Source organism: Orcinus orca, chromosome 11, assembly GCF_937001465.1.
Source record: "Orcinus orca chromosome 11, mOrcOrc1.1, whole genome shotgun sequence".
In the NCBI taxonomy this organism is placed as follows: Eukaryota; Metazoa; Chordata; class Mammalia; order Artiodactyla; family Delphinidae; genus Orcinus; species Orcinus orca.
This window is the reverse complement of record NC_064569.1, coordinates 24,640,636-24,664,980: the sequence shown is the minus strand read 5'-3', so window position 1 is coordinate 24,664,980 and position 24,345 is coordinate 24,640,636. Positions and strand designations below refer to the sequence as shown.

The following is a 24,345-nucleotide window of genomic DNA, read 5'->3' as shown; positions in this document are numbered from 1 at the left end:
CATCACGGTGCAGTCACACCCTCCTAATCCTGTTTACCTTCTCCTTGTAGCCATCTCTTCTCATTTAGAATTTCTGAATCAACCCACTGTACATGGAGTTTGCATTTCGACCTGCAGCAATCACTACATACATTAACGTTTAAATGGATACCTCTTAAAAGATGCCTCAAGAATTGTGCACTGCCTCAGCCCATTCATTGCTTTGAAAAGTTTTTATTATAGGTTTTATTGTAGATCGGTACTAACCGATAAAGATGAACTTTATCATTTTTAATTAAGTAGAAGTCACTGTGTTGTTACCAAGCAGAAATGCCATTTAATAAATAATCCATGTTGAAAGTGTACTGAATAAAGCAACTCCGTTTTACTTTTATGCTATATCGAGTAGCGGGCGCTGTGGATTTGGGTTTGGGTCTCACCTCTGCCACTTGCCAGCTTCGAGATCCTGAGTGAGTACCTCCTTCAGCCTCATTAACAAGGTAGGGACAAGTATGGACTCACAGCGCTGGTATGAGAACTAAATGAGATTTAAAAGGTAAAGCACTTAGCACAGTGACTGACATATATTAAATGCATTAAGTATCCCCTATTATTAATGAATTGAAACTAGCCTGCTACTTTAATGACAAGCAAGAGTGATAATCACCAAAACTGAATTTTTGGTTTACATATAGAAAGAATAAGAATTGGTGCCTCCGACTAAATTCATTGCAGCAGGAATATAAATTAGCCCCTCTGACTAAATTAATGAAGCCTGAACTCATTGACCTTTGATACTAAAGGAACGTGACCTTTTGCAAGTCAAATAACATTTTGGGGCTCTTTTTCTTTTCACCTGTAAAACTACCTGAGCTGTTCCGATCCCTTCCATTTCTAACTCTGATTTTCAGAATGGTTAAAAGAACTGAAATCATATCCCCCTTTGCCTTCTCTGTCTTTATTTCCACTATTCTATGTGTGATAATCTAAATATTTCTTTGCAAGTAACCTGCTGAGCTGAGTTTAAATTTTCAAGAAGAAATGTTACCAGAGCCACAGAATGGGGTACTGAAAGTCACTTTGGGTTTCTGAGTAGATTGAACTTAGAAATTCATTTTATCTTAAAACAGCTCCTTCCCTTTGGAATCTGCATTTGAATATCAAAGAAGACATCAAAAGTAGTTCTGCTCCTCTATAGAATGCCACTGGTTATTGCAATTTAGGTGAGGCACTTTATGGGTTCAAGGAGAGTGCAATCAAAGAGAGAAACCGAAGACACTTAAATTTCTTTTGTTGTTTTTGTTAATCTTTTCATCTTTTCTAATGTGAGCTATGTCTTTGCTACTTTGGTCAACTGAGAGATCTTTTCTCTCTCTGTTTCAAAGAGAAGCAGGATTTCTAAACTCCTACTCTAAAAAGCCCTGAATTCAAATTATTTTTCTTTCTTTCTTTCTTTGGTCATAGTATGTGACTCTTTGTTAATTTTCTTTACTACCTTGAAAGAGCAGGAGAAATTAAATCAGTATGACAGGTGTTCTAGAAGGAATTTTGTATATAGCTTTCTATAATTTATTAGTATATTGATTTTTAAAAAATTATTTATTTTGGCTGCGACAGGTCTTAGTTGCAGCATGTAGAATCTTCGTTGCGGCATGTTGACTCTTAGTTGCGGCATGCATGTGGGATATAATTCCCCAACCAGGGATTGAACCCTGGGTCCCCTGCATTGGGAGCACGGAGTCTTACCCACTGGACCACCAGGGAAGTCCCAGTTTATTAGTGTATTACTAAATAGTAATAACTTGTAGCTGAGATATTTGCCACTGGAGCTGTTATTAAGGCAAAAATTATCAGGTTTCTGAGAAGGGCTGGATAGTCTAATATAGTATTCTCATTTAATCCACCAGGAATCCTTCAGCTCACTGTCCAAACCCCAAGCAGTGAGTTCGTATTTTGTACCCAGTCTAGCACTGGAGGGTAAGGAAAACACAGATAAAGAAAAGAGGGTGAGTGGGGGCAGATAAATCTTTTTAAAATTCTGTTAGGGTCCCTAAACATTTATTGATCATCTTGCTGTATGTATCAATTAGCTATTAACACAATAATTCTGTGTTAAAGTTCAGTGACTTAAAATAATAAGCATTCATTTAACCCTCAAGATTATGGGGTTGGAGGCTTCCCTGGTGGCGCAGTGGTTAAGAATCCGCCTGCCAATGCAGGGGACACAGGTTCTAGCCCTGGTCTGGGAAGATCCCACATGTGGCAGAGAAACTAAGCCCGTGCGCCACAGCTACTGAGCCTGCACTCTAGAGCCCGCGAGCCACAACTACTGAAGCCTGAGTGCCTAGAGCCCGTGCTCTGCAACAAGAGAAGCCACCCCATGAGAAGCCCGCGCACCGCAATGAAGAGTAGCCCCTGCTCGCAGCAACTAGAGAAAAGCCCGCGCGCAGCAACAAAGACCCAACGCAGCCAAAAATAAAAATAAATAAATTAAAAAAAAAAAAAGATTATGGGGTTGGTGACTTTGTTACCGAATTCAGATCTCGGATACCAGAGACAAGCGCTGGTAGAGACAGAAAAGTTCCTTTTATCAGAAAGCTGGTTATCTGGGGGAAAGGCGGACTTGTGTCCCAAAACTGTCTCTGAATGTTCTGCGTGGCCCTGAAAGTTTTTAAAGGGAAAAAGGGGAAGTAATCTCAGTTAATCATTGAAATAGGGGGTCAGAGTCATTGCCATCCCCCACTGTGCACAGGCCTGTGGGCCCCCTGTGATCTTTTTTTAGATGCTTATCTTGTTCACACAGTTTGTTTATGAGATTACTGAAGGGGAAAGCTAGGGAAGAGATCTGGTCATCTGTTCATTACTTATTCTTCATTTCTATTTCTTTGATCTAAGGAAAGAACCAACAGGTTAGGCAAAGTGTTGTGTGATCAAAAGATTTGAAAGGTTTGGGCCAGAAGTTAGTTAAAATATAGCTTTGCTAAAGTGACAAGACAAAAGGGACCTACTGCAGAGAGTTCTTTCCTGAAAAAAGCTGCTTACAACTTCGGGTGGCAGGTTGTCCTGGTCTCACCTAAGACCAACCTCTCAATGGCATTTGAGGACCGAGTATCTATGGAGGGTAACTTCAGTGAGAAGTCCCAATTAGCTCTGAGTATTTGAACATGATCAACTGAGGAGGTGGGTGTTAGTAGTTAGAAAATTTGGGGTCAGAAAACTTGGGGTGTGAGGTGCACAGGTTAGGAAATTCATTTTGGATAATCTTGATCTTGCTTTTATTTGCCTAAAATCAGAAATCGTTAAAAATGCAGAATTGGGTAATGCCGATACCCCAAGCTAATGTTAAAATATTTTTTTCATGTGCATCAGCAAATTTCAAGGGTCTACTTAAAAGTGAGGGATCAACTAGTATTTGCTTCACCCTAATTGCTTGGCATTCCTTTTTTAAAATGTCAGTAGGTTTTTCTATGTTTTTCTTTATTTGTCATCTTTGATGTCATCAGTTGGTCAGAACATCCAAGGATCATAATATTTTGAACCTGAGAGGGACCCTGAAACCACTGAGTCTAACTGTCATTGATATAGCAAGGAAATGGAGCTCCTGTAGATTTCTACCAAGTTATGCAACAAATTAGTTTGAAGCACAAGAATAGAACCCTGGACCCTTGCTTCCCATTCTAGTGGTTTCCTCAGTGGTTTGGTTTTGTTGTTGGCATGTTCTCTGGCTTCGCAGGGAAAACAATGGAGAATTTGACTGAAGTTGAAAATTAGCAGTGTTGGCATTTGCATATCCTTGTGTTTCTAAGTCATGCTCAGCTATATTAACTTGTGATTGAAATGAGTAGCTGAGATAATCTGATAATATGGTTAAGTATTACTTCTAGTTTTTCAGTGTCCTCCTCTATTAAAAAGGAATTACAGGCTTCCCTGGTGGCTCAGTGGTTGAGAGTCCACCTGCCGATGCAGGGGACGCGGGTTCGTGCCCCGGTCCGGGAAGATCCCACATGCCGCGGAGCAGCTGGGCCCGTGAGCCATGGCTGCTGAGCCTGCGCGTCCAGAGCCTGTGCTCCGCAACGGGAAGGGCCACAACCGTGAGAGGCCTGCGTACGGCAAAAAAAAAAAAAAAAAAAAAAGGAATTATAATGTTTTTCCTCAAGGAATTGTTGAAATTACAAAGAAATTATAAAGAAATTAGTACATCACTTACGTTTGTATCTGATACGTATTATTTGCTATTTTTATTATTATTTGTTGTTTCTAATTCACAGACATCATGGACTAAGGGGGAAAAAATTCTACTGTCCAATTTCATTGTAGGAGGGGGAGGAGAAGAAGATGCAGAAAATTCACCTCTTAGACTGCTCCGTGTATGAGCTAGTAACCTCAGCCTCTGACCTCGTGCTTACCAAAAAAGGGGGGCCATGTCATTTTGGCTTATTTTCTCATTTAAATTTGGTCAACAACTGGAAATTGAAATCTTGAAAGGAGGTCATTTTTTTCAGCCGCTGCTCCCTGTGTCGTTCTAGGCTTTCATTGCTTTGGGATGCTACATTTAAAGAGTAACTTATCTGACACCTTTAACTGAACTTTTTGAGGAAATAGAACTTCTCAAGGAGGAAGAATTTGCAAACAAAGCGACACTTTATAAATGTCTCTGAAATAACCATCACAGTGAGCTTTCAGTGAAACAAAATATGAATTACCTAAGTTTAACATCTGAAACCCTGTGGTTTGTTTTATATAAGGGAAACCACTTCTAATTTTTCCAGTGTGTTAAAATAAACAAGCAACAGAGGGAACCTGAGAAATGAAGTTTCTAAAAGCAGACCAACCCAAGAAGGACTTTTTCATTCAGAAATGTTGCAACCCTTTTCCTTCCCACACTGCCATTCCCTTTCCCTTCCTGCTGCCACTTATCCACATCCTGTAAAGGAATAGCAGAAATGTCCAGGGTTGGTCTTTGTTGAGTTGGCCTGAAAATGATGGTGATAGAGGGGGAGCTGAGAAAATGCACGTAGCAGTGCTTTAACTTTTTGGAATCACAGACCTAGCTGACACTGGAGATCAAAGTCAAGGACTTTGCCTCAAAGAAATGCACAGATGCAGACATACACAAAATCTCCTGTGCAGTTTCAGGAAGCGGTAAACTCCCTCAAGCCCATTTCAGGACAGAAAAGATGCACCTGCCTCCTGAGAGCTGACAGTATTCCTGGCCTTACTCCTTGCCAAGCTCTCTTTTGAGAGCTGAGAGAAGAAAGAATTTAAATGTAATGCTTGGTGGTGGATCCAGTCCAGAGCTTGCTAAGAGGTGGCTCTGTGTACTGTTTTTTGGAAGAAGAAAAGGGAAGCTAGAAGGAAGGGACTTGCCCCTTAGTGACACTGTCTCCTCCTTACGGTGCCACTTGGATGCACTTAGCTGTAACAAAACAGGAACCACATGTATTTTGTAAGCAGTCAAGTTAGACATTTCTTTGTGAGCTGCTAACCCACTCAGGTCTTCAAAAGGATCTCTCTCCTTATAGAACATCCTTGCTGTGTGAAGATACCACATTCAAATGCAGATTTTAAGAGTTTCTGGAGGAGGATTCCTTTGAGGAAAAATTAGACTAAAAAAAGTAAAAGAAAAAAATGAAAAAAGGCAGGGGAAACAAGGATGAAGTGGGAAATGTTTGCTGGATTATGTGGTTCAGTTTGACTTTTTTCCCTACACTTTGTACAGAAATTTGCCTGTAGGTGAAAAGGACTTTAGGGTTTCCTGAAGTTTGTTGACAATCTCCTCTTGCTTCCCTTTCATCGTCTTTATTAAAACCAGCCAATCACATGTCTTCTATGTGGATGAGTACAAGTGGGTGAACTGTGGGAGATGCAGGGTCCACACAAGTTGCTGCCCCTCTAGAAGTGACATTCTTGTAACCTAGTCTGGTTCCAAAGGTCATAGGCAGATGAGGAAATTATCCACTGCATATGGGTGAGCTCTGTTTGACCACCAATGCTTAATAACTTTGTTACCTTGGATAAATTACTTAACCTCATAAAATCTTAGCATCCTTTTTTTTTAGGGGTAAGACATTTGTGAGCTAGTTTGTGGGTGGAAGACATTATCCCTCTCAAATTACATTCAGTAGGCAAATTAAATCTTATTTTGTTTAAGATCATCCCTGTGACTAGTGTAATCATATAGTTGCCAGAATACCTGGGTTATTTGGGATTAGATGGGATAGTAATATTTATAGCTAGCTAGTTTACAGTTAGGTTGTGTTCCATGTATTATCGCATTTATTCTTCACAACTTTCCTGTGAAGTAGATACTATTACTTTCCACTCTTTTATAAGTGAGAAAGATGTGCAGAGATGTTAGAAAACTTGCCCAAGATCATCCAGACAGTAGGCAGCAGAGCTGAGGGATTGAAACCCATTTGGTCTGGTTCCAGAAGCCATGCTCTTAGCTATGAACCTTTCCAGCCTTCTTTTGAAAGGAAAACATTATTTGTGGTAGACTCTGACACTTATTTAAGATGTTTTTTTCTTTCCTGTTTCAGGTATCTGACAGCAAGCCGCAATAGAAATTTCTTGCTTACCATGAGGCCATTCTTAAAAAGGGCCATTTTGGTCATAAGTTATGTAAGTACATATATGCTTTTGAAATATCTGATAAGAAATATTTCACTTTAATTTGACTCAGAGACATGATCCAGATTGTTTGAGTCAGCAGTAGCGTCTGACAATATGATCTTACGATCAAAGAATTTACACGCTATAAATGTTACAAAGCCTTGGAATGTATGTATGGAAGCATTCTAGGGATATGTGAACTCAATGACACCAGCAGTATTAACTATAATACTTTTTGTGCCGTTTTCAAGGTGCTGATGCTGTGTTGTCTCTGCAACACAAACCTGGCTGTATCGGTTATCTAGTGCTGCACTTATATAAAAAGCATTCATGAAGTAAGCCAGTGATATTCATGGGAAAAAGTCCAGGCTTAACTACCTCCCAAAATTAATCTTTACCTTTTATTGAAGCAAAGATTTCCCTCTGACTTTATCAGAAACAACATAATTGGTCCTATTGAAATGAGAATGACATCTAGAAGGTCTGTGTGGGTGCATTCTTCTATAAACAGAACTTATCGCCACAGAAGTGTCTCTGGCCTCTGGTTTTCTTATGCATCTTTGCAACAGGATAGCACCATTCAGTGATAAAATTCCACTGAGTAGACACAAAAGGTGTTTCTTGGGGTTGTTGAAATAACTCTTGCATGAGTGGTCTGCTCCAGAGCATTTGAGAGTTGGAGCACTTCCAAATGTATTTATTCAGGACACAGAAGTATCATCTATTAGAGTTTAAGTTAACTTTCATGGGGCTCTGTGAGAGGGATGGTTAATAACCTGGGCATTGGAGACCAATGACATGGGTGCAACTCCTGGATCTTGTAATTTACTAGCTGTGGGATTCTGGGCAAATTGGGAGGCCTCAGGTGGATGGAAAGCCTTTAGTGGATAACAATGGATAACAGCTAATAAGTGCTTGAAACTGATGACTGTTATTAAGATTTGCTTGCCTTTCCATCCTCACCTTCATTGTTTACTCTTCCCTCTACCCAATTACTTTCCTACTCATCTTCAATGTAAGGATTTTACAGAAATGTTCGCTAGGAAAAGTGTTTGTAGATCAAAATATTTGTAAAGCATCTGAAAGTATCCTCCAGAAAGGTGGGACTTACTCTTGACAATCAATGATTTTCTTACCAAATCTTCTTTTCTCTGAAGGTTATTGTTGTTCTGTACTTCCGTCTGTGGATAATGGGAGGATCTATGCCCCTCTTTTCAGAGCAGGATAATCCAGCTTCATTTTCACCTTACATTCTTACAAGGTCAGTAGAAATACATTTTTTTAAGTTTACTTGGTATTTATCTGGTTGTTTTAAATAATCTTAAACGATATGTTGTCTTTGCATTTTAAGGAAAGAAAGGTTGTGTTCTATTCAGGGCATGTGGAGAAAAGAAACTACTGTTTAGATGTTTGGAATTCTTTTCAACAAATGGTGCTGTTTTGTCAATATTATTGGTATTGTTCTCATATTAGTATATATTTGTTTACTCAACAAGCATTTTGTTAGCACTTATCAATAATAAATATCTATTGAGGGACTTCCCTGGTGGCACAGTGGTTAAGAATCTGCCTGCCAATGCAGGGGACACGGGTTTGAGCCCTGATCCGGGAAGATCCCACATGCCACAGAGCAGCTAAGCCTGTGCGCCACAACTACTGAGGCTGCACTCTAGAGCCCGTGAGCCACAACTACTGAGCCCTCGTGCCACAACTGCTGAAGCCCGCGTGCCTAGAGCCCGTGCTCTGCAACAAGAAGCCCACGCACTGTAACGAAGAGTATCTCCTGCTCGCCGCAACTAGAGAAAGCCCATGCGCAGCAATGAAGACCCAATGCAGCCAAAAAAAAAAAAAAAAAAAAGCTTCTGAGTGGCTCATATGGCAAATGTTACAGGACAATGCACTGAGAGGTGTGTAGAGGTTGATTGGACATTATAACTACTTGTAAGGTTAAAATCAGCAGGGAAGTTGAAAGTGGTGAACAGAAACGAACAACAATTTTTGCTAAGATACAGTCAATTATATCTTACCATTTGTCCTTAAGAGATTTAGGATAGTGGATCAAGAAGTGACGTTGACCAATGGATCTTGTTCATTGAGAGGGTTTTAATTCCTTACCCAATCTGCTGTGATGTACTTCTGACACTTTCAGATATAATTATATTTGACAGTTTTCATAACGTTTCTTCAGGATATATTATTCTATAGTGTTTATACATTAAGGTGTACTGTTCTTAAATTTTCATAGTTTTATGTTCTTTTTAATGTCTAATATCATTTTTGTAATAGTGACCTTCCCTTTTCTGTGTTTGCAAAGACATAATAAATCTGAAACCTTGACCAACAGCACATTTATATTTCAGCTTACTTGTATCTCTTAGGGATGGGAGATTGTTGGATTTTGTTTTTATAAAGCCAGGCTTGCTTTATTTCATTCATTTACTTTATATGTTTTAATTGATAAATTTCTACTCTTTTTTCATTGTATGGTCTTCTTTTTTGTTCTCAGTGTTTTCTGCCTTTCTAAAGACTATTTTCCATTCAAAAAGGATACTTCCAATTTGTTTGACCCATTTTTCTAATAAATGTTATGTCACAGTTGTTTGCATTACTTGCAACATCTATTTGTGTTAAAAAATCTTGAATATGCTTCAGAAACCATATGGTATACAGCCTCCAGTGTTGGCTTATCCCTTTGTGATAGTCTAGAGACTTATAAATTGTTGTTTATGTCTTATATTTTTCAAAATATTGTTTAATTAGTCCATTCATTAAGCTTGACATCTGTAGCCAGCTTTTTGTTAATATTGCAATCTACTTGTCCTTTTAGGTTTCTCTCACTGGCTTTCAACATCTCCAGGACTCCTTGTCTGGATATTTTTAGCTCATTGAGAAATTGTTTCAGGTTCTGCAGCTCCTTCAATAGCTATTTTCTGCCTTTAAGCGAAAAAAACAGCTTTGCCAGATCCTGGTCTGGCTTTTGGCTCCATTTCCCTTGGCCCTCGGTTGGTCTCCCTCCAACCTTTCTTGTCTGCTGAATTTGAGCATTCATTCTTGTCTTTATAGTTAGATGCAGCCCATTCCCCGAGCGTACCAGTCTCCAAACGCCAAGCTGCTCAAAGCAACAGATGGATGAGAACAAGAACGTATTGCTCTCAACTCACCAACCAGTCATTTCATTCTTATCTCTGTCATCAGCAAACACGTGCCTACCCCACTGTCCTTGGTGTCAGGACAAGGTGCCTTTGGTCTCTGGCTCACTGCCCTTCTGTCTATACGATCTTAGCTGCCAGGGGGGTCAGATTGCATTTTTATTCCTGCTGGTGGTCAAAAAAAAATTCTTTGGTGGAACCTCTGGCAGAATTAGGATCTTGGGCCGGTCATTCACCATGTTCTACTTTTCACTTCCAAGGTTTTTACGTATTTTTTCTGAGGGGTCTGATACACATTTCATCCAGGACTTTCTGTCTGTGAATCCATCTGAATGACTATTCTCAGGCAATTCAATCAATATAAAGTAATAGAACAGAATATCCTAACATCTTTATATTCTCCCACTTGTAAAAAAAAAAAAAAAAAACACGTATCTTTCTGTTTTTGTGTTTCATCCTTATAATACATAGACACCCTGGGACATTTCAGTGACAGTTGCTGTAAGTGGCCTTTCACATTCCTCTAAGATAGCTGCATTATAATTGACTCTTTTAAGCATCCAGAACATTGTCTTTAATTCCTTTCCTGAGTAAAGTTTCTAGTCTTCTTGCATAATTGTTTGACCTCTGGTATAATGATGATTCTTAAACTGGATTACCTTAGTCTGTTTCCAATTCTGCTGCCTTTTTTTTTTTTTTTCTTCTCATCAGCTGTACAGTTTAGCTATGATTTGGCTGGCTCTGTGAATCTGTCTTTACCAGTCAAAGGTTTGTCAGTCAGCTATGTCAATTGATCTCGTTATTGCTTCACATCTTTTACTGGATTTGTAAACTGAACAACTTTTATAGCATCTTTGCTTCTATCTTGCAAGGGTATCTTCTTTTAAAGTAGGTATAATAACTTTATTATCAGGTGAGAGTTTTCCAACTAGCTTTCTCTTCTCTTAATAATTGTTATAGTTATTAATTACATGTAGTTTTAAAAGATATCCTAATAGCTTTTAAAAGTTGCTCGGTCAACTCTTTGGTTTTTGGTTTGTTTCACATGACTTCTTGTGATTTTAGTTCTGAGATTCCTTCTCTTTTAGGTGATCCATTCCCATGTGTTTAGCTAAGAGGAAATACTCCGCCATTTTCTGCCTAACAAAACACATGCAAAATTGTTGTGGTATGCTCATGAGAAACCTTTGTTAAGAAAAATTATCTCAGACATGAGAATAAGAAAAAACATGACCGTGGCATTCACTGTAATGTAGAACATTGTCTAACAAACCTAGAGGAATACAACTTTGGTTGACTTATTATTCACACTTACTGTATTTTACAACTCTGTCAACTTAGAATTTTATGTATAGAAATCTGACAGATGTGATTATTTCTTTTCTCTCAAGTAGAAAATAAAATTTCAAATGTTAGTTTTATTGCCTTGCAAGACATTGGGCAAATTTGTATCTAATTCACCAGCCTCATTCCTTTTTATTTTTTCATGAACCATGAAAACTTGTTTTTCAAATTTAGTTTGTATATATCGACACATATATACTTATATGTTTCTTATATATATTCAATTTATATTTATATTTAATAACAGCTTGAGATATAATTTAAATGCATACAATTCATCTGTTTAACGTGTACAATTTAATGATTTTTAGTATATTCACAGAGCCATGCAGCTATCATCACAATCAAATTTAGAACACCTCCCCAAAAAGAAACCTCATATCCATTAGCAGCTGTTCCCTATTTCACCCCAGTCCCCCAGCCTTAGACAACCATTGACCTACTTTTTATCTCTATAGAATTACTTCTTTTGGATATGTTATATCAATGGAATCATATGATGTGTGATCTTTAGTGACTGGCTTCTTTTACTTAGTAAACTGTGTTCAAGATTCATCGTGTCATAGCATACATATATTAATATTTATTTCTTTTTTATTCTGCAGTAGTATGCCATTTTATAGGTACATCACTTTTTATTTTACCCTTTATCTGTTGATGGACGTTTGGGTTGTTTCCATGTAATGGAATGTTTTGGCTATTACGTATAATGCTGCTATGAACATTCATGTACAAGTTTTTGTTTGAATGTATGTTTTGATTTCTCTTGCATATGTACCAAGGAGTGGAATTGCCAGCTCATATGTTAACTCTATATTTGACTTTTTTTTTTTTAGCACAAGGATGTTTATTTATTTTATTTTGTTTTATTTTTTTGGCTGCATTGGGTCTTCATTGCTGCGCGAGGGCTTTCTCCAGTTGCAGCGAGCAGGGGCTTCTCTTGTTGCAGAGCATGGGCTCTAGGTACGTGTGCTTCACTAGCTGTGGCACGTGGACTCAGTAGTTGTGGCGCATGGGCTTAGTTGTTCCAAAGCATGTGGGATCTTCCTGGACCAGGAATCGAACCCTTGTCCCCTGCATTGGCAGGCGGATTCCCAACCACTGTGCCACCAGGGAAGTCCCCTATATTTAACTTTTTGAGGAACTGCCAGACTGTTTACCAAAGCGGTTTTACCATTTTACATTTCTACCAACAGTCTGTGAGGGCTCCAGTTTCTCCACATCCTCTTCAACGCTTGTCTTTTTGACAGTCTTTTTGTTGTTGATGTTTTAATTATAGCCATACAAGTGGGTGTGAAATGGCATCTTATTGTGGTTTTGATTTGCATTTCCCTGGTGACTAATGATGTTGAGCATCTTTATATATATATATTAGCCATTTCTATATCTTCTTTGGAGAACTGTCTGTTCAGATCCTTTGTCCAGTTTTTAACTGGGTTATTTGTCTTTTTATTATTGAGTTATAATAGTTCTTTATACATTCTACATATGATATTTATATATTCTAGATATATGATTTATGAACTTTTTTTTTACCTTTCTGTGGGTTATTTCACTTTCTTGATGGTGATCTTTGAGGCACAAAAGTTTTTAATTTTGATGAAATCCAATTTATCTGTTTTTTGGTTGTTGTTACTTATGCTTTTGCTGTTATATCTAAGAGGGTTTTGCCTAACTCAAATTCTCTTCTAAATTGGCTTTGTCAAATGTCTGATTCCCTTATTAATAAGTTATGTAAACTTTTAGTCTTCACTGTGTATTTGTACAGGGTTATGTTTTAATATTTTTTAAATTGTACTTTGATACAGTTTATGTTAACAGCATTTCGGAGGCCGTTTATAATTTGGCTTTTAATTTTTGTCCATTGGGCATGTCCAATCAACAAGATAGATCCATACAGAATTGGGGGAGGGGGTCATCATTATTCAGGATACGCTGGCAACAAGCCCTTAATATTCTACCTTTCCATTTTATTCCAAACATTCAGATTGTATTAACTGTCAGTAATTCTATGGGACTGATCAATAACTTTTTTTTTTTTTTTTTTTTGTGGTACGCGGGCCTCTCACTGTTGTGGCCTCTCCCGTTGCGGAGCACAGGCTCCGGACGCGCAGGCTCAGCGGCCATGGCTCACGGGCCCAGCTGCTCTGCAGCATGTGGGATCTTCCCAGACCGGGGCACGAACCCGTGTTCCCTGCATTGGCAGGCGGACTCTCAACCACTGCGCCACCAGGGAAGCCCAGATCAATAACTTTTTAAATCTGTAATTGAGATTTGTGTGGATCAACTGAATGACATGACATTGAATGATACATGTTTCTGCTTTTGACTTGAGGAGAAAAGTGTCATTAGAAGTTGAAGAACAGGGCTTCCCTGGTAGTACAGTGGCTAAGAATCTGCCTGCCAATGCAGGGGACATGGGTTCGAACCCTGGGACACGGGTTTGGGTCCAGGAACATCCCACACGCCATGAAGCAACTAAGCCCATGAGCCACAACTACTCAGCCTGCGCTCTAGAGCCCATGGGCCACAACTACTGAAGCCTGTGTGCCTAGAGCCCGTGCTCTGCAACAAGAGAAGCCACTGCAATGAGAAGACTGGGCACCGCAACAAAGAGTAGCCCCTGCCCGCCACAACTAGAGAAAGCCTGTGCACAGCAACGAAGACCTAACGCAGCCGAAAATAAATAAAATAAAATAAATTAATTAAAACCCAAAAAAGAAGTTGAAGAACAGAAGAAGTGTTGTATTTCGATTGCACAACTTTTTCTCAACAAGCAAGTTGGAAAATTTTGCCCTCATATGTCCAAATCCCTCCCATCCCTTGTGGAATTTCTGTAGAAACAAGAGCTAGAAGTTTTCACCAGAGGTAGAAGGGAGTGAATGGAGACAAAAACCATGTACTAAAACAGACAAAAACCAAAACAAAACAGGTTAGCGATTTTGGAAATTTGAGATTGGAAAATTTTGAAATTGGATTTAAATGTAGAAAGGGGCTAGAGCCAAGTGTTGTGGGTGGGTTTTGAGTAGGAATCCCAAATTAAAGATTAAACCAAGAACAGTTGCATGTTGGGGGAGGTGGAGGGTGGGGCTGAGGGCCAGAGTGATTGTCTAGATCTGTGGTGTCCACTACAAGAGCCACGAACCACATGAGGCTACCGGCTAGTCTGAACTGAGATGTGCTGTAAGTATAAATAAAGTACACACAGGATTTTTTTTTTTTTATTTGATTTTTGGCTGCGTTGGGTTTTCATTGTTGCACACGGGCTTTCTCTAGTTGTGGTGAGTGGGGGCTACTCTTCATTGTGGTGTGAGAGCTTCTCATTGCTGTGGCTTCTCTTTGTTGCGGAGCACGGGCTCTGGGCGCGTGGGCTTCAGTAGTTGAGGCACGCAGTCTCAGTAGTTGTGGCTCACGGGCTCTAGAGCGCAGGCTCAGTAGTTGTGGCTCACGGGCTTAGTTGCTCCATGGCATGTGGGATCTTACCAGACCAGGGCTCGAACCTGTGTCCCCTACGTTGGCAGGCGGATTCTTAACCACTGCGCCACCAGGGAAGTGCCTACACAGGATTTTGAAGACAAAATTCTGTAAGAATAAAAGAATGCAAAATACCTCATTAATACATTTATATTGATTATACCCCATAAATTATATATATGTTGAAATGATATTTTGAGTATATTCTTGAAACAAAATATATTATTAAATCAATTTACCATGTTTCATTTTCCTCTCTTTAACATAGCTAATAAAACCTTGAAATTATGCATGCTTTTACTATATTTCTTTTGGATAGCACTGGCCTAGAACAAGTGCTGGGATTCTTGGCTTAACTCTGGGAGAAGGACAGGGAGGTTGGAGGACTGGCTAGCAGAGCACACCCAATGCGCTCTGCAGCCTTCCTCTGCCTCTGGTTTGGGTGGTTTCTTCTAGTCTGCCAACGTGTGTTTCACTCAGCTGATTCTGAGTGGTGGAGGGATTTTATTGCACTCCATCTTTTGGTGTGACGACTAACTTAGTCCCACCTGAAAAAAGTGTCCTTTAGGGACCAAGACCACGGGTGCTCATGACACTTCTTATAAATGACCACCCAAAATTATGCCCTGAATGCAGCTGTCCCGGGCTTTATGATTTTACTCCAGCCAGATTGCCAAACCTGCATGTGTCTTGAAAACACTTGTGAATCGTGCTGAAACATCAGTGCTGGGGGCCAGTGCCCGAAGATTCTGCTTTGGTGGTTATGGTGGACTTGCATTTGAGGAGTCATGGAATAGGTCTGTGTGCAGCTTGTTCTGTCAGAGAATTGTCATTTAGCCCAGAATTTACTTCTCTCTATGTGTCTCTTTAGAAATGTGGTACCTTGACATTCAATTTTGGAAATCTTGGATAAAAAATAAAAACAAAAGTGGAGGTTAAGTATGGCTTCTGCATAGAGCTGGACCCTGCAGAAGGGATAACATTGTTTCCACTACTAAGGTGCCTGCCTGCTGTCTAGTAACTGGTTTTCTGCCTTAACCAGATTCTAAGAGAACTGAACATAAAGCAGTATATGCTTGACCGAAAAAGTATTGCCTTTCTAATATTAAAAATGGTTGTCTTTCAAATCCAGGATATAGATAAAATAGGATTTTTCAGTGAATGTAAGGCCTCCTATCAGCATCATGTTTTTTCATGAGATGTGGTCCTGGATAAGCAGATGGAATATATCTTCTTAAGTGGATAGATGTGTTTCTGCTGTTCAGCTATCCAGACAAAGTCTTGTATTACTTGTTGGAAGACATCAAGGTATGAAATAATGAGATTAAGATAGAACTCAACATTCTCCTTCTAAAGAAGCTTCTTTTTCTGTCTCCATTTTCAGCTGCTAATTTCAAACAGGCACAAAACCTTAGGTTTTGATTGTTACAGCCTTAGGGCACTATGTCTTAGTAATGTTTATAGCCCTTAAAGCCCCTAACATGGGGGCTATCTCATAACATAACGTATCACTGAACAAACTGAATGAAAATTTAAATTATTTTTTAAAACAAACAAAACCACCCTGTGCTTAAAGAGAGTCGAGCAAAAGTCGCTGCTTTGTTTTCGCGTCAGCAACTAGCAGGGCCTTCACACACGAAATGAAACTGAAGTTATTCTGATTTTTAAAGCAGTGGTCACCAAACTAGAGTGAATATCAGAGTCACCCTGGGAAGTATGCTAAAAATAAGATTTTCTGATTCAGGTTGGAGAAATTCTGATTGAATGGGTCACAAGGTTGGGTGAGAGATTCTGTGTCTGATCAGCAGCCTAATTGTTTTGGGGGGGAGGAGGAGGTGTTACCCTTTCTGAAATCCTCAGGTATGAACTGTGTCCTCTGTAGCTGAAGAGTGCTCTACAAGGTGTGTGTTGTCCCCATCGTGTATTTTGTATCATGTTCTTAGAAACATAGCTTGGGGATGAAAGAGATGGTCAAGGTCACTGAGTGTAGTTTCCCAAACTGAAAGGACACTATGTAATAGTAATTCCTCTAATTGTCTTAGACCCCTGGAATGAAGGGGAAAAAAACGAAGAAGAAAGAGGAGGGAGTCAGAAGAGGGAGACTGTGGTGGTAGCAAATTCTACCTGTGGACTAGGGAGCAGGGCTGGGAAAGGCTGGTCTAGATCACTTTACGGCTTAAAGAAAATATAGAATGCTTTAAATCTACTTACTGTGTTTCCATTAGAATATTAAATCCATGAGAAGCTGATAAAAATTAGAGATGATTCTTTTATTTTTGCTAACAATGGAACATAAAGGCAAAACTTGCTTTTCATAATGAATAAAATGCCAAACCCAAGCTTTTAATTTGATTCTACTTCTTGCCGTATGATGCTCTAACAAATATTTCCATCAGCAGTCATCTGTTTACTGTGTTGGAGAGGTGACTACACGCTGGTTTTAAGTTTGTCAGCCCTGCTTCGACTAAAATTTAAAGGTTTGTTGTGTGTTTTTTTTTTTTTTTGGTATAAAAGATCAAGTTCATCCAGGTTGCACTGTTCAAGGAATAAGTCAGAATCTCAGGCAGGTGTTTCTCCATGAAATACCAGTATTTGACCCATCATATTTCCTTTCTACATTGTATGAGGAGCCAGAAAACCCTGTCTTGTATGCAGGGTCTCCTATGGGCCTCTTGCGGGGCATTGAACAAGTCTGCCTCTCTAAGGCTGTTTCCCTTGCTTCAAGAAGGGTAGGGACTGAGTTGGGATCAGGTAATCCCTATATGCAAATACTTTGTAAGCTAGAAAATGCTGTACATGCCTAAGGGATGTTCAGTGTTGTTGGATGTAGTTCATTAATAGACCACCGGGATTCTGTGTGGAATCTGGAACCTGTGCCTGAGGTATATATGGTCAGCAGTTGGTATGTTTGCTCAGTGGAAGTTACACCTGAGCGTTGGTTTGAAATAAAGATGTTAAATGCTTTATAGAGAGAAACAGACTCTAGGTAAGAAATGAACCTAGTATTTATTTTGCAGAAAGAATTATTTACCTTTTTAGAGATAAATGGGTAAGAAGTTGCTGCTGGAAGTCTTAGATGTTGAAATTCATATTTTCTGCTCTGAGGAGACTGTCTCTGTTAATAAGATAACTGTATTAATGGTGCATTTAAAAGGTCAAAGAGACTTAATGGCATTTCAGATTCACTTTATAGTTTATCCATGGTAACAAGAATTCTCATTTGAACTATTATTCATTGCAGTTTAAGGCAAAATAAGAAAAAGTAAGCTTGGCATAGCTTTATAAGGATGCTCTGTGACATGTGAGGGGAGTGAGTGCCTTTACTCAGACACTCCTCATTACTAGATGGTGTCCCAGTAGCCAGCGTTACACAAGGTGCTGAGGGGACTACACAAGGGCAGAATCTTCAGTCTGTGCCCTTTAGCTACAAGTGTGGACAACTGGAAGTCTAGCAGTTATCTTTTATGGGACTAGAAAAATATATAGTTGCCTCAGGCCAAGATAAAAGTATCTAATTTAAAGATTTTTAGGCATTATTTTACTATCAGGTTAATTTCTGAAAACCTATCTACTTAAAGAGCTGTGTGCTGGGGAAATAACTATAAATAAATAAGACTCAACCCTGTCCCCGAGGAGCTTCTGTTTTAGTGGGAAGACAGGCACATCATCAACGGGAAGTTACAGGGCAGTGTGTAAGCCCCGAGGCTGTGGGAGCTCATATAGGGGACTCCAGCCTGGCCTGGGGGTGGGGGGGAGTGGTAACAGGGAAAGCCTGTCAGAAGAAGTGACACCTTTGTTGGGACCTGAAGAATCAGGAATTGGAGTTTGGCCAACCTGTGAGAGTTGATTCCGAAAGATGAGGTGAGCCAGTCAGGTGCTGCTCTCAGGAGTTTGAAACCTAAGAATGAGGCTGTGAAGACTGAAGTGACAGGTGTGTGGAGGCAGGAGGAAAGGAGGGCTGGGCAGCCCTGACGACCATGCTCCAGCCTCAGTCATGAGAAGCATGACTAAGGAGCCCCCGAGCAGAGGGAGGAGATGAAGCAAAGGCTCAGAGAAGCAGAGCAGCCGTGAAGAAGGCCCGTGGCCTAGAGAGAAGCCTACCTTTCTTGTAGCTGCTTGGTTCTGGTTCCTAAGAAGTCTGGTTTTGCTCTTAATTTCCTGTCCTCTGATTCTTACGGGAATTTAAAAAATAACTCTCCCTTTAACTTGTTTGATTAGACCATTGGTCCTCATAATCTGGAAGAACTTTAAAAACAAAACACAATGAGAAACTGGCTGGAGAGCCCCTTGGATCTCTTTTCCTATTTCATGAGTAGTTGGAAATGGTCTTGCCATCTCTGTTCCCAGGTGCTAAAGCAGCAAGTATCAGTGTTCAGTGCTACTTACGGGCCTTTGCTCATGGATGGAATGCCCCAAGGGCAGGCCTCAGCACTTGTCTGGCACCTTCTACTCTGTTGCCACCAAGGAGCTAAGGGTTGAGGGCCGTAGACAAGCTTCTACACCAGCCATTCAGCTGGGTTCGCCTTGTAGCTTTCTGCCCCAGCCCTGTGTGCTGGGGATCAGGGCCTGCTTCCAGTCATCCCATCCTTGCCTATAAATTGTTTTCCCTGATTTTCTTTTCTTTTGTGTCACCTGTTTTTGTTCCACATTACCCATTGGGACATTCATCCATGTTGTTGTATTCATTCTCATTGCTGAATGGATTTCCATTCAATGAATATACAATGTATGTATCGATTTTTATCGTAGATGGACATCTGGGTTGTTTCCAGGTTGGGGATGTTAATAGTAGTGCTGCCCGTGACATAGAAACAACCTAAATGTCCACCGACAGAGGAGTACATAAAGAAGTGTGTGTGTGTGTGAGAGTGTGTGTGTGTGTATAAATAAACACAATGGAATACTACTCAGCCATAAAAAGAATGAAATAATGCCGTTTGCAGCAACATGGATGGACCTAGAGATTATCGTACTAAGTGAAGTAAGTCAAACAGAGAAAGACAAATATCATACGATATCACTTACATGTGGAATCTAAAAAAATGGTACAAATAAACTTATTTACAAAACAGAAATAGACTCACAGACATAGTGAACAAACTTATGGTTACCAAAGGGGAAAGAGGGGGAGGGATAAATTGGGAATTTGGGATTAACAGATACACACTACTATGTATAAAATAGATAAAAAACAAAGACCCACTATATAGCACAGGGAACTATTTTCAATACCTGTACTAAATCATATTGGAGAAGAATCTGAAAAAGAATATAAATGTATACACACATATATATATATATATATACACACATACATACACACATATATAACTAAATCAGTTTGACGTACACCTGAACCATTGTGAATCAACTTACTTCAATAAACATTTAAAAAAATAATAGTGCTGCTATGAACAATCTTGTAAATGTCTTTTGGTTAACATATGTGTACAGCACTGTTGGGTAGGAACTTAGGAGTAGAATTGCTACATCATGAAGTATGCATTTATTCTACTTTCATGAAACTGCCTGAACCTCTCCAACATGGTTTAATCAATTCACAGGAATGTTTCAAAGTTCTGGTTTCTCCACATCCTCACCAACATTTGACATAATATTTTTCATTTTAGACATTTTAGCAGGAGTCATCTTATCATTTGTATATTATACATTTTTAATCCTGTACTCTAATTTACCCATATTTTTAACTGTCCTCAGAAAGTGTCACGTTCGTTTACAATTTGAAGCCATTTTTGTTTGGGGCTCCTGCCTGGATTCTCTATCTGCCATCTTTCCACCTATTTAAATTCTGCATAGATTCTGGGAGGGCATTTCTTAATCCTCTGTTTTTCATTAATCTGTCACTTCTTAGAACTCCACTGAAATTTGGAGTCTATATTTCACTATTACCCAACCATGTAATATGTGCATGTCTTCTCACCACCGATGCTGTGAAAATGTCCTTGTGGAAGATGAGGGCTAGCTCTGATTACCCTTCAGCACCTGTAAAAGTGCACAGAGTAAGTGTTCAACATTTATTGAGTTCATGTCAGGGTCTCCTGTTCATTGAGAACTTAGTTCAGTAAATGGCTTTCTTCGGCTAGTCCCAGGGAAGGTTATAAGGAGAAGATGCTGATGATGACAATAAGCAGGTTATGCCTACAAAGGCCTGTCATTATTGCTGGGATACAGTGAAACTATGGAGATCCTTTTTTTTTTTTTTTTTTTTGGCGGTACGCGGGCCTCTCACTGTTGCGGCCTCTCTCGTTGGCTCACGGGCCCAGCCGCTCCGCGGCATGTGAGATCCTCCCAGACTGGGGCACGAACCCATGTCCCCTGCATCGGCAGGTGGACTCTCAACCACTGCGCCACCAGGGAAGCCCATGGAGATCCTTTTGAAGCACCAATGGAATACAGGAGTTGTGAGGATAAAAATAAGGGAGAGCCTAGGGAGGGGCAGGACAGATCACCAAACCCAGTGGACAGAGGTAGAGTCAGGGTGAGGTGGGGTGCTCCACTCTGGAGGTACCGTGACTATTTTGACAGTGTTAGCCAGTGCCCTTCCCAAGAGGATGCAGTGTGTATACAGTGGACCCAGTGTCCCGTATTTATGAAATGGTGGAGGATTTTGTAGATGAAAGAGAAAGAAGGATCTTTTGAGCAGAAACATTTCTATATAAAACAAGCAAGTGTTGCATGTTTCTGCTTGCAGTGCATGGTTTTTTCATATGTACCTATCATAGGCATCTTTATGTTAGGCTCATGTTATTTCTTAGCCAAAAAGGTTTTTTCAAAGACAACAGAATTTATTTATATTTTAGCAGTTAAAGCACTCTAATTTTTTTCTTGATAAAAATGAAGATTTAGGGCTTCCCTTGTGGCTCAGTGGTTGAGAGTCCACTGTGTGCAAGGGACACGGGTTCGTGCCCCGGTCCGGGAAGATCCCACATGCTGCAAGCGGCTGGGCCCGTGAGCCATGGCCGCTGAGCCTGCGCGTCCGGAGCCTGTGCTCCGCAACGGGAGAGGCCACAGCAGTGAGAGGCCCGTGTACCGCAAAAAAAAAAAGAAGAAGATTTAGATTTAAAGAGTGCCACACTATTTACAATAGCCAGGACATGGAAGCAACCTAAATGTCCATCGACAGATGAATGGATAAAGAAGATGTGGCACATATATACAATGGAATATTACTCAGCCATAAAATGGAATGAAATTGAGTTATTTGTAGTGAAGTGGATGGACCTAGAGTCTGTCATACAGAGTGAAGTAAGTCAGAAAGAGGAAAACAAATACCTTATGCTAATGCATATATATGGAATCTAGAAAACTGATACTGATGAACCTAGTGGCAGGGCAGGAATAAAGACGCATACGTAGAGAATGAACTTGAGGACACAGGGTGGGAAGAGGAGGCTGGGACGAAGTGAGAGAGTGGCATGGACATATATACACTACCAAATGTAAAATAGCTAGCTAGTGGGAAGCAGCCGCATAGCACAGGGAGATCAGCTCTGGGCTTTGTGACCACCTAGAGGGGTGGGATAGGGAGGGTGGGAGGGAGTCTCAAGACGGAGGGGATATAGGGGTATATGTATACATATAGCTGATTCACTTTGTTGTACATCAGAAACTAACACAACATTGTAAAGCAATTATCCTTCAAAAAAGATGTTTAAAAAAAAAAAAGGGCCACAGTTTGATTAGGTGCCATTTGATGCCAGTTCCCCACCGGCCTCATTTTCCCTTTCATGTATTTCATGCTGAAACCTCTTCATTCATTCCTGGATTATGAATGAAAATACATCACTAAGTTGTTTAAGCTGAATTCCTGGCTTTTTGTGCTGTATATGCCATTTTGTTGCCAGATATTCTAGTGGCTTTCCTCCTGTTAGCAGAATTCATGGTAGAAAATTGGTAAATAATTCATTTTATTTTTGCCCCTGCTTTAAAAAAGAAAACCCAGTGGGACAGAGATATTCAAAGATTGTTTTATTTCTGAAATTTTTGCAGAAATAAGCAAGGTGGTTAGTTTGAAATGTAATTCATAGTCAATGAGTTAAAAAGAAATACATCAGTTGCTGATTACAGCTAGCTCAACTAGCCCTCTCAAATGTAATTAGCTTTCGGGGTGATTCCAAGTGGCTTCTTTGTGCTTAAATTTGCAAAAATTTTCCAATGCTGTTTCAGTATTTCAAATAGTATTTAAGGAGTTTACTTGCAACATTTATCTGAGTTCATATGCACAAAAGGTAGATGTATATTTCTGAGCTAATGGAGATAATATATATATATTAAAAAGGGCAATTCCACTCCTGGGTATATATCACAAAAAAACCCAAAAAACACTACGTTGAGAAGATACGTGCACCCCAGTGTTCATAGTAATAGTATTTACAATACAAGATATGGAAGCAACCTAAGTGTCCATCAACAGGTGAATGGATAAAGATTCTGTGGTATATACATATGATGGAATATTACTCAGTCTCATAAAAAAGAACAAAATTTTGCCATTTGTGACAACTTAGATGGACCTGGAGGGTATTATACTTAGTGAAATAAGTCAGACAGAGAAAGACAAATACTGTATATCATCACTTATATGTGAAATCTAAAAAATAAAACAAACAAATGAGTATAACAAAACAGACTCACATACAGAACAAACTAATGGTTATGAAAAGGGAAGGGGGTGGGGCAACGTAGGGGTGAGGAATTAAGAGGTACAAACTACTATGTATAAATAAGCTACGAGGATACATTGTACAGCAGAGGGAATATAGCCAATATTTTATAATAACTTTAAATGGAGCATAATCTATAAAAATTTTAAATCACTATGTTGTACACCTGAAACTAATATAATATTACAAATCACCTATACCTCAACAAAAATAAAGGAGGGTTAGTTAAGTTAATAGTGTTGGGTTAAGTTAATAGTTTTGACCTTTCTAGTGTTATAGGAAGGTGAAGTTTTAGTTCTGTGGTTTACTTTTCTTTTTTGACCTATTTTGCTTATAATCTGTGTAAAAAGTCACAACTGAGCAATTTAAAAAAATATGTAAGTAACTACGTTGAGACTGTAACTTTTAAAAAATGTTATTCTTGATATTTGTTTTTTGTCAGTATGGTATTGCAAGTCTAGAAAATATAAGAGACTGAATGAAGACAACTTGCAGGGCAAGTTCAAAATGTGAACTGAACATTAAAAGTTTCTGCATGGTGTTTGCAGCTATTCCATGGTCAAGCTGCAGCCAGACTTAAGAAAGCATTCCTGTTGCAATTCTGTTGCCTTTATCACTACTTAAAAATTGTTTTATTATGAAAAATATTAAATATGTACAAGAGTGGAGAAAACGGCATAAAGAATCCCCACCTACCCTTTATCCAGTTTTCCCAGTCATAGTTCATGGCCAATCTTGTTTCATTCCTACTCCCACCCGGTTCTTCCGCGTCGCTTCAATCCATCATTTTGAAGCAAATCCCAGACATAATCTCATTTCAAATGGGTATATTTTCGTATGTATTTCTGAAATACAAGGACCCTTAAAGACTTAGAACCACAATACTGTTATCATGCTTTAGAAATTAACAGTGATTCTCTATTATCATATATCCAATCAGCGTTTCATTTTTTCTGTCTCATAAGCAGTTATTTTTAATAGCAGTTTGTTTAAATTAGCAGCTAAACAAAACCTGCACTTTGTTTGATATGTCTCTTAAGTCTCTTAATTTATAGGTGCCCTCTCCCCTTTTATACCCCTCCCATTGCAATGTATTTGTTGAA

General features: G+C 39.4%; 1 protein-coding gene across 5 annotated transcripts in view; it reads left to right on the top strand.

Moving 5' to 3' along the window:
• TMTC1 (transmembrane O-mannosyltransferase targeting cadherins 1) overlaps positions 1-24,345 on the top strand; it is a 260,735-nt gene that overhangs the window by 111,630 nt on the left and 124,760 nt on the right. For all 5 annotated transcript variants that reach the window (XM_049694189.1, XM_033430160.2, XM_049694188.1 and 2 more), the window contains 2 exons: positions 6,519-6,600; positions 7,749-7,852. In XM_049694189.1, coding sequence (XP_049550146.1) covers positions 6,519-6,600; positions 7,749-7,852 — 186 coding nt within the window. The remainder of the gene's footprint in view (positions 1-6,518; positions 6,601-7,748; positions 7,853-24,345) is intronic.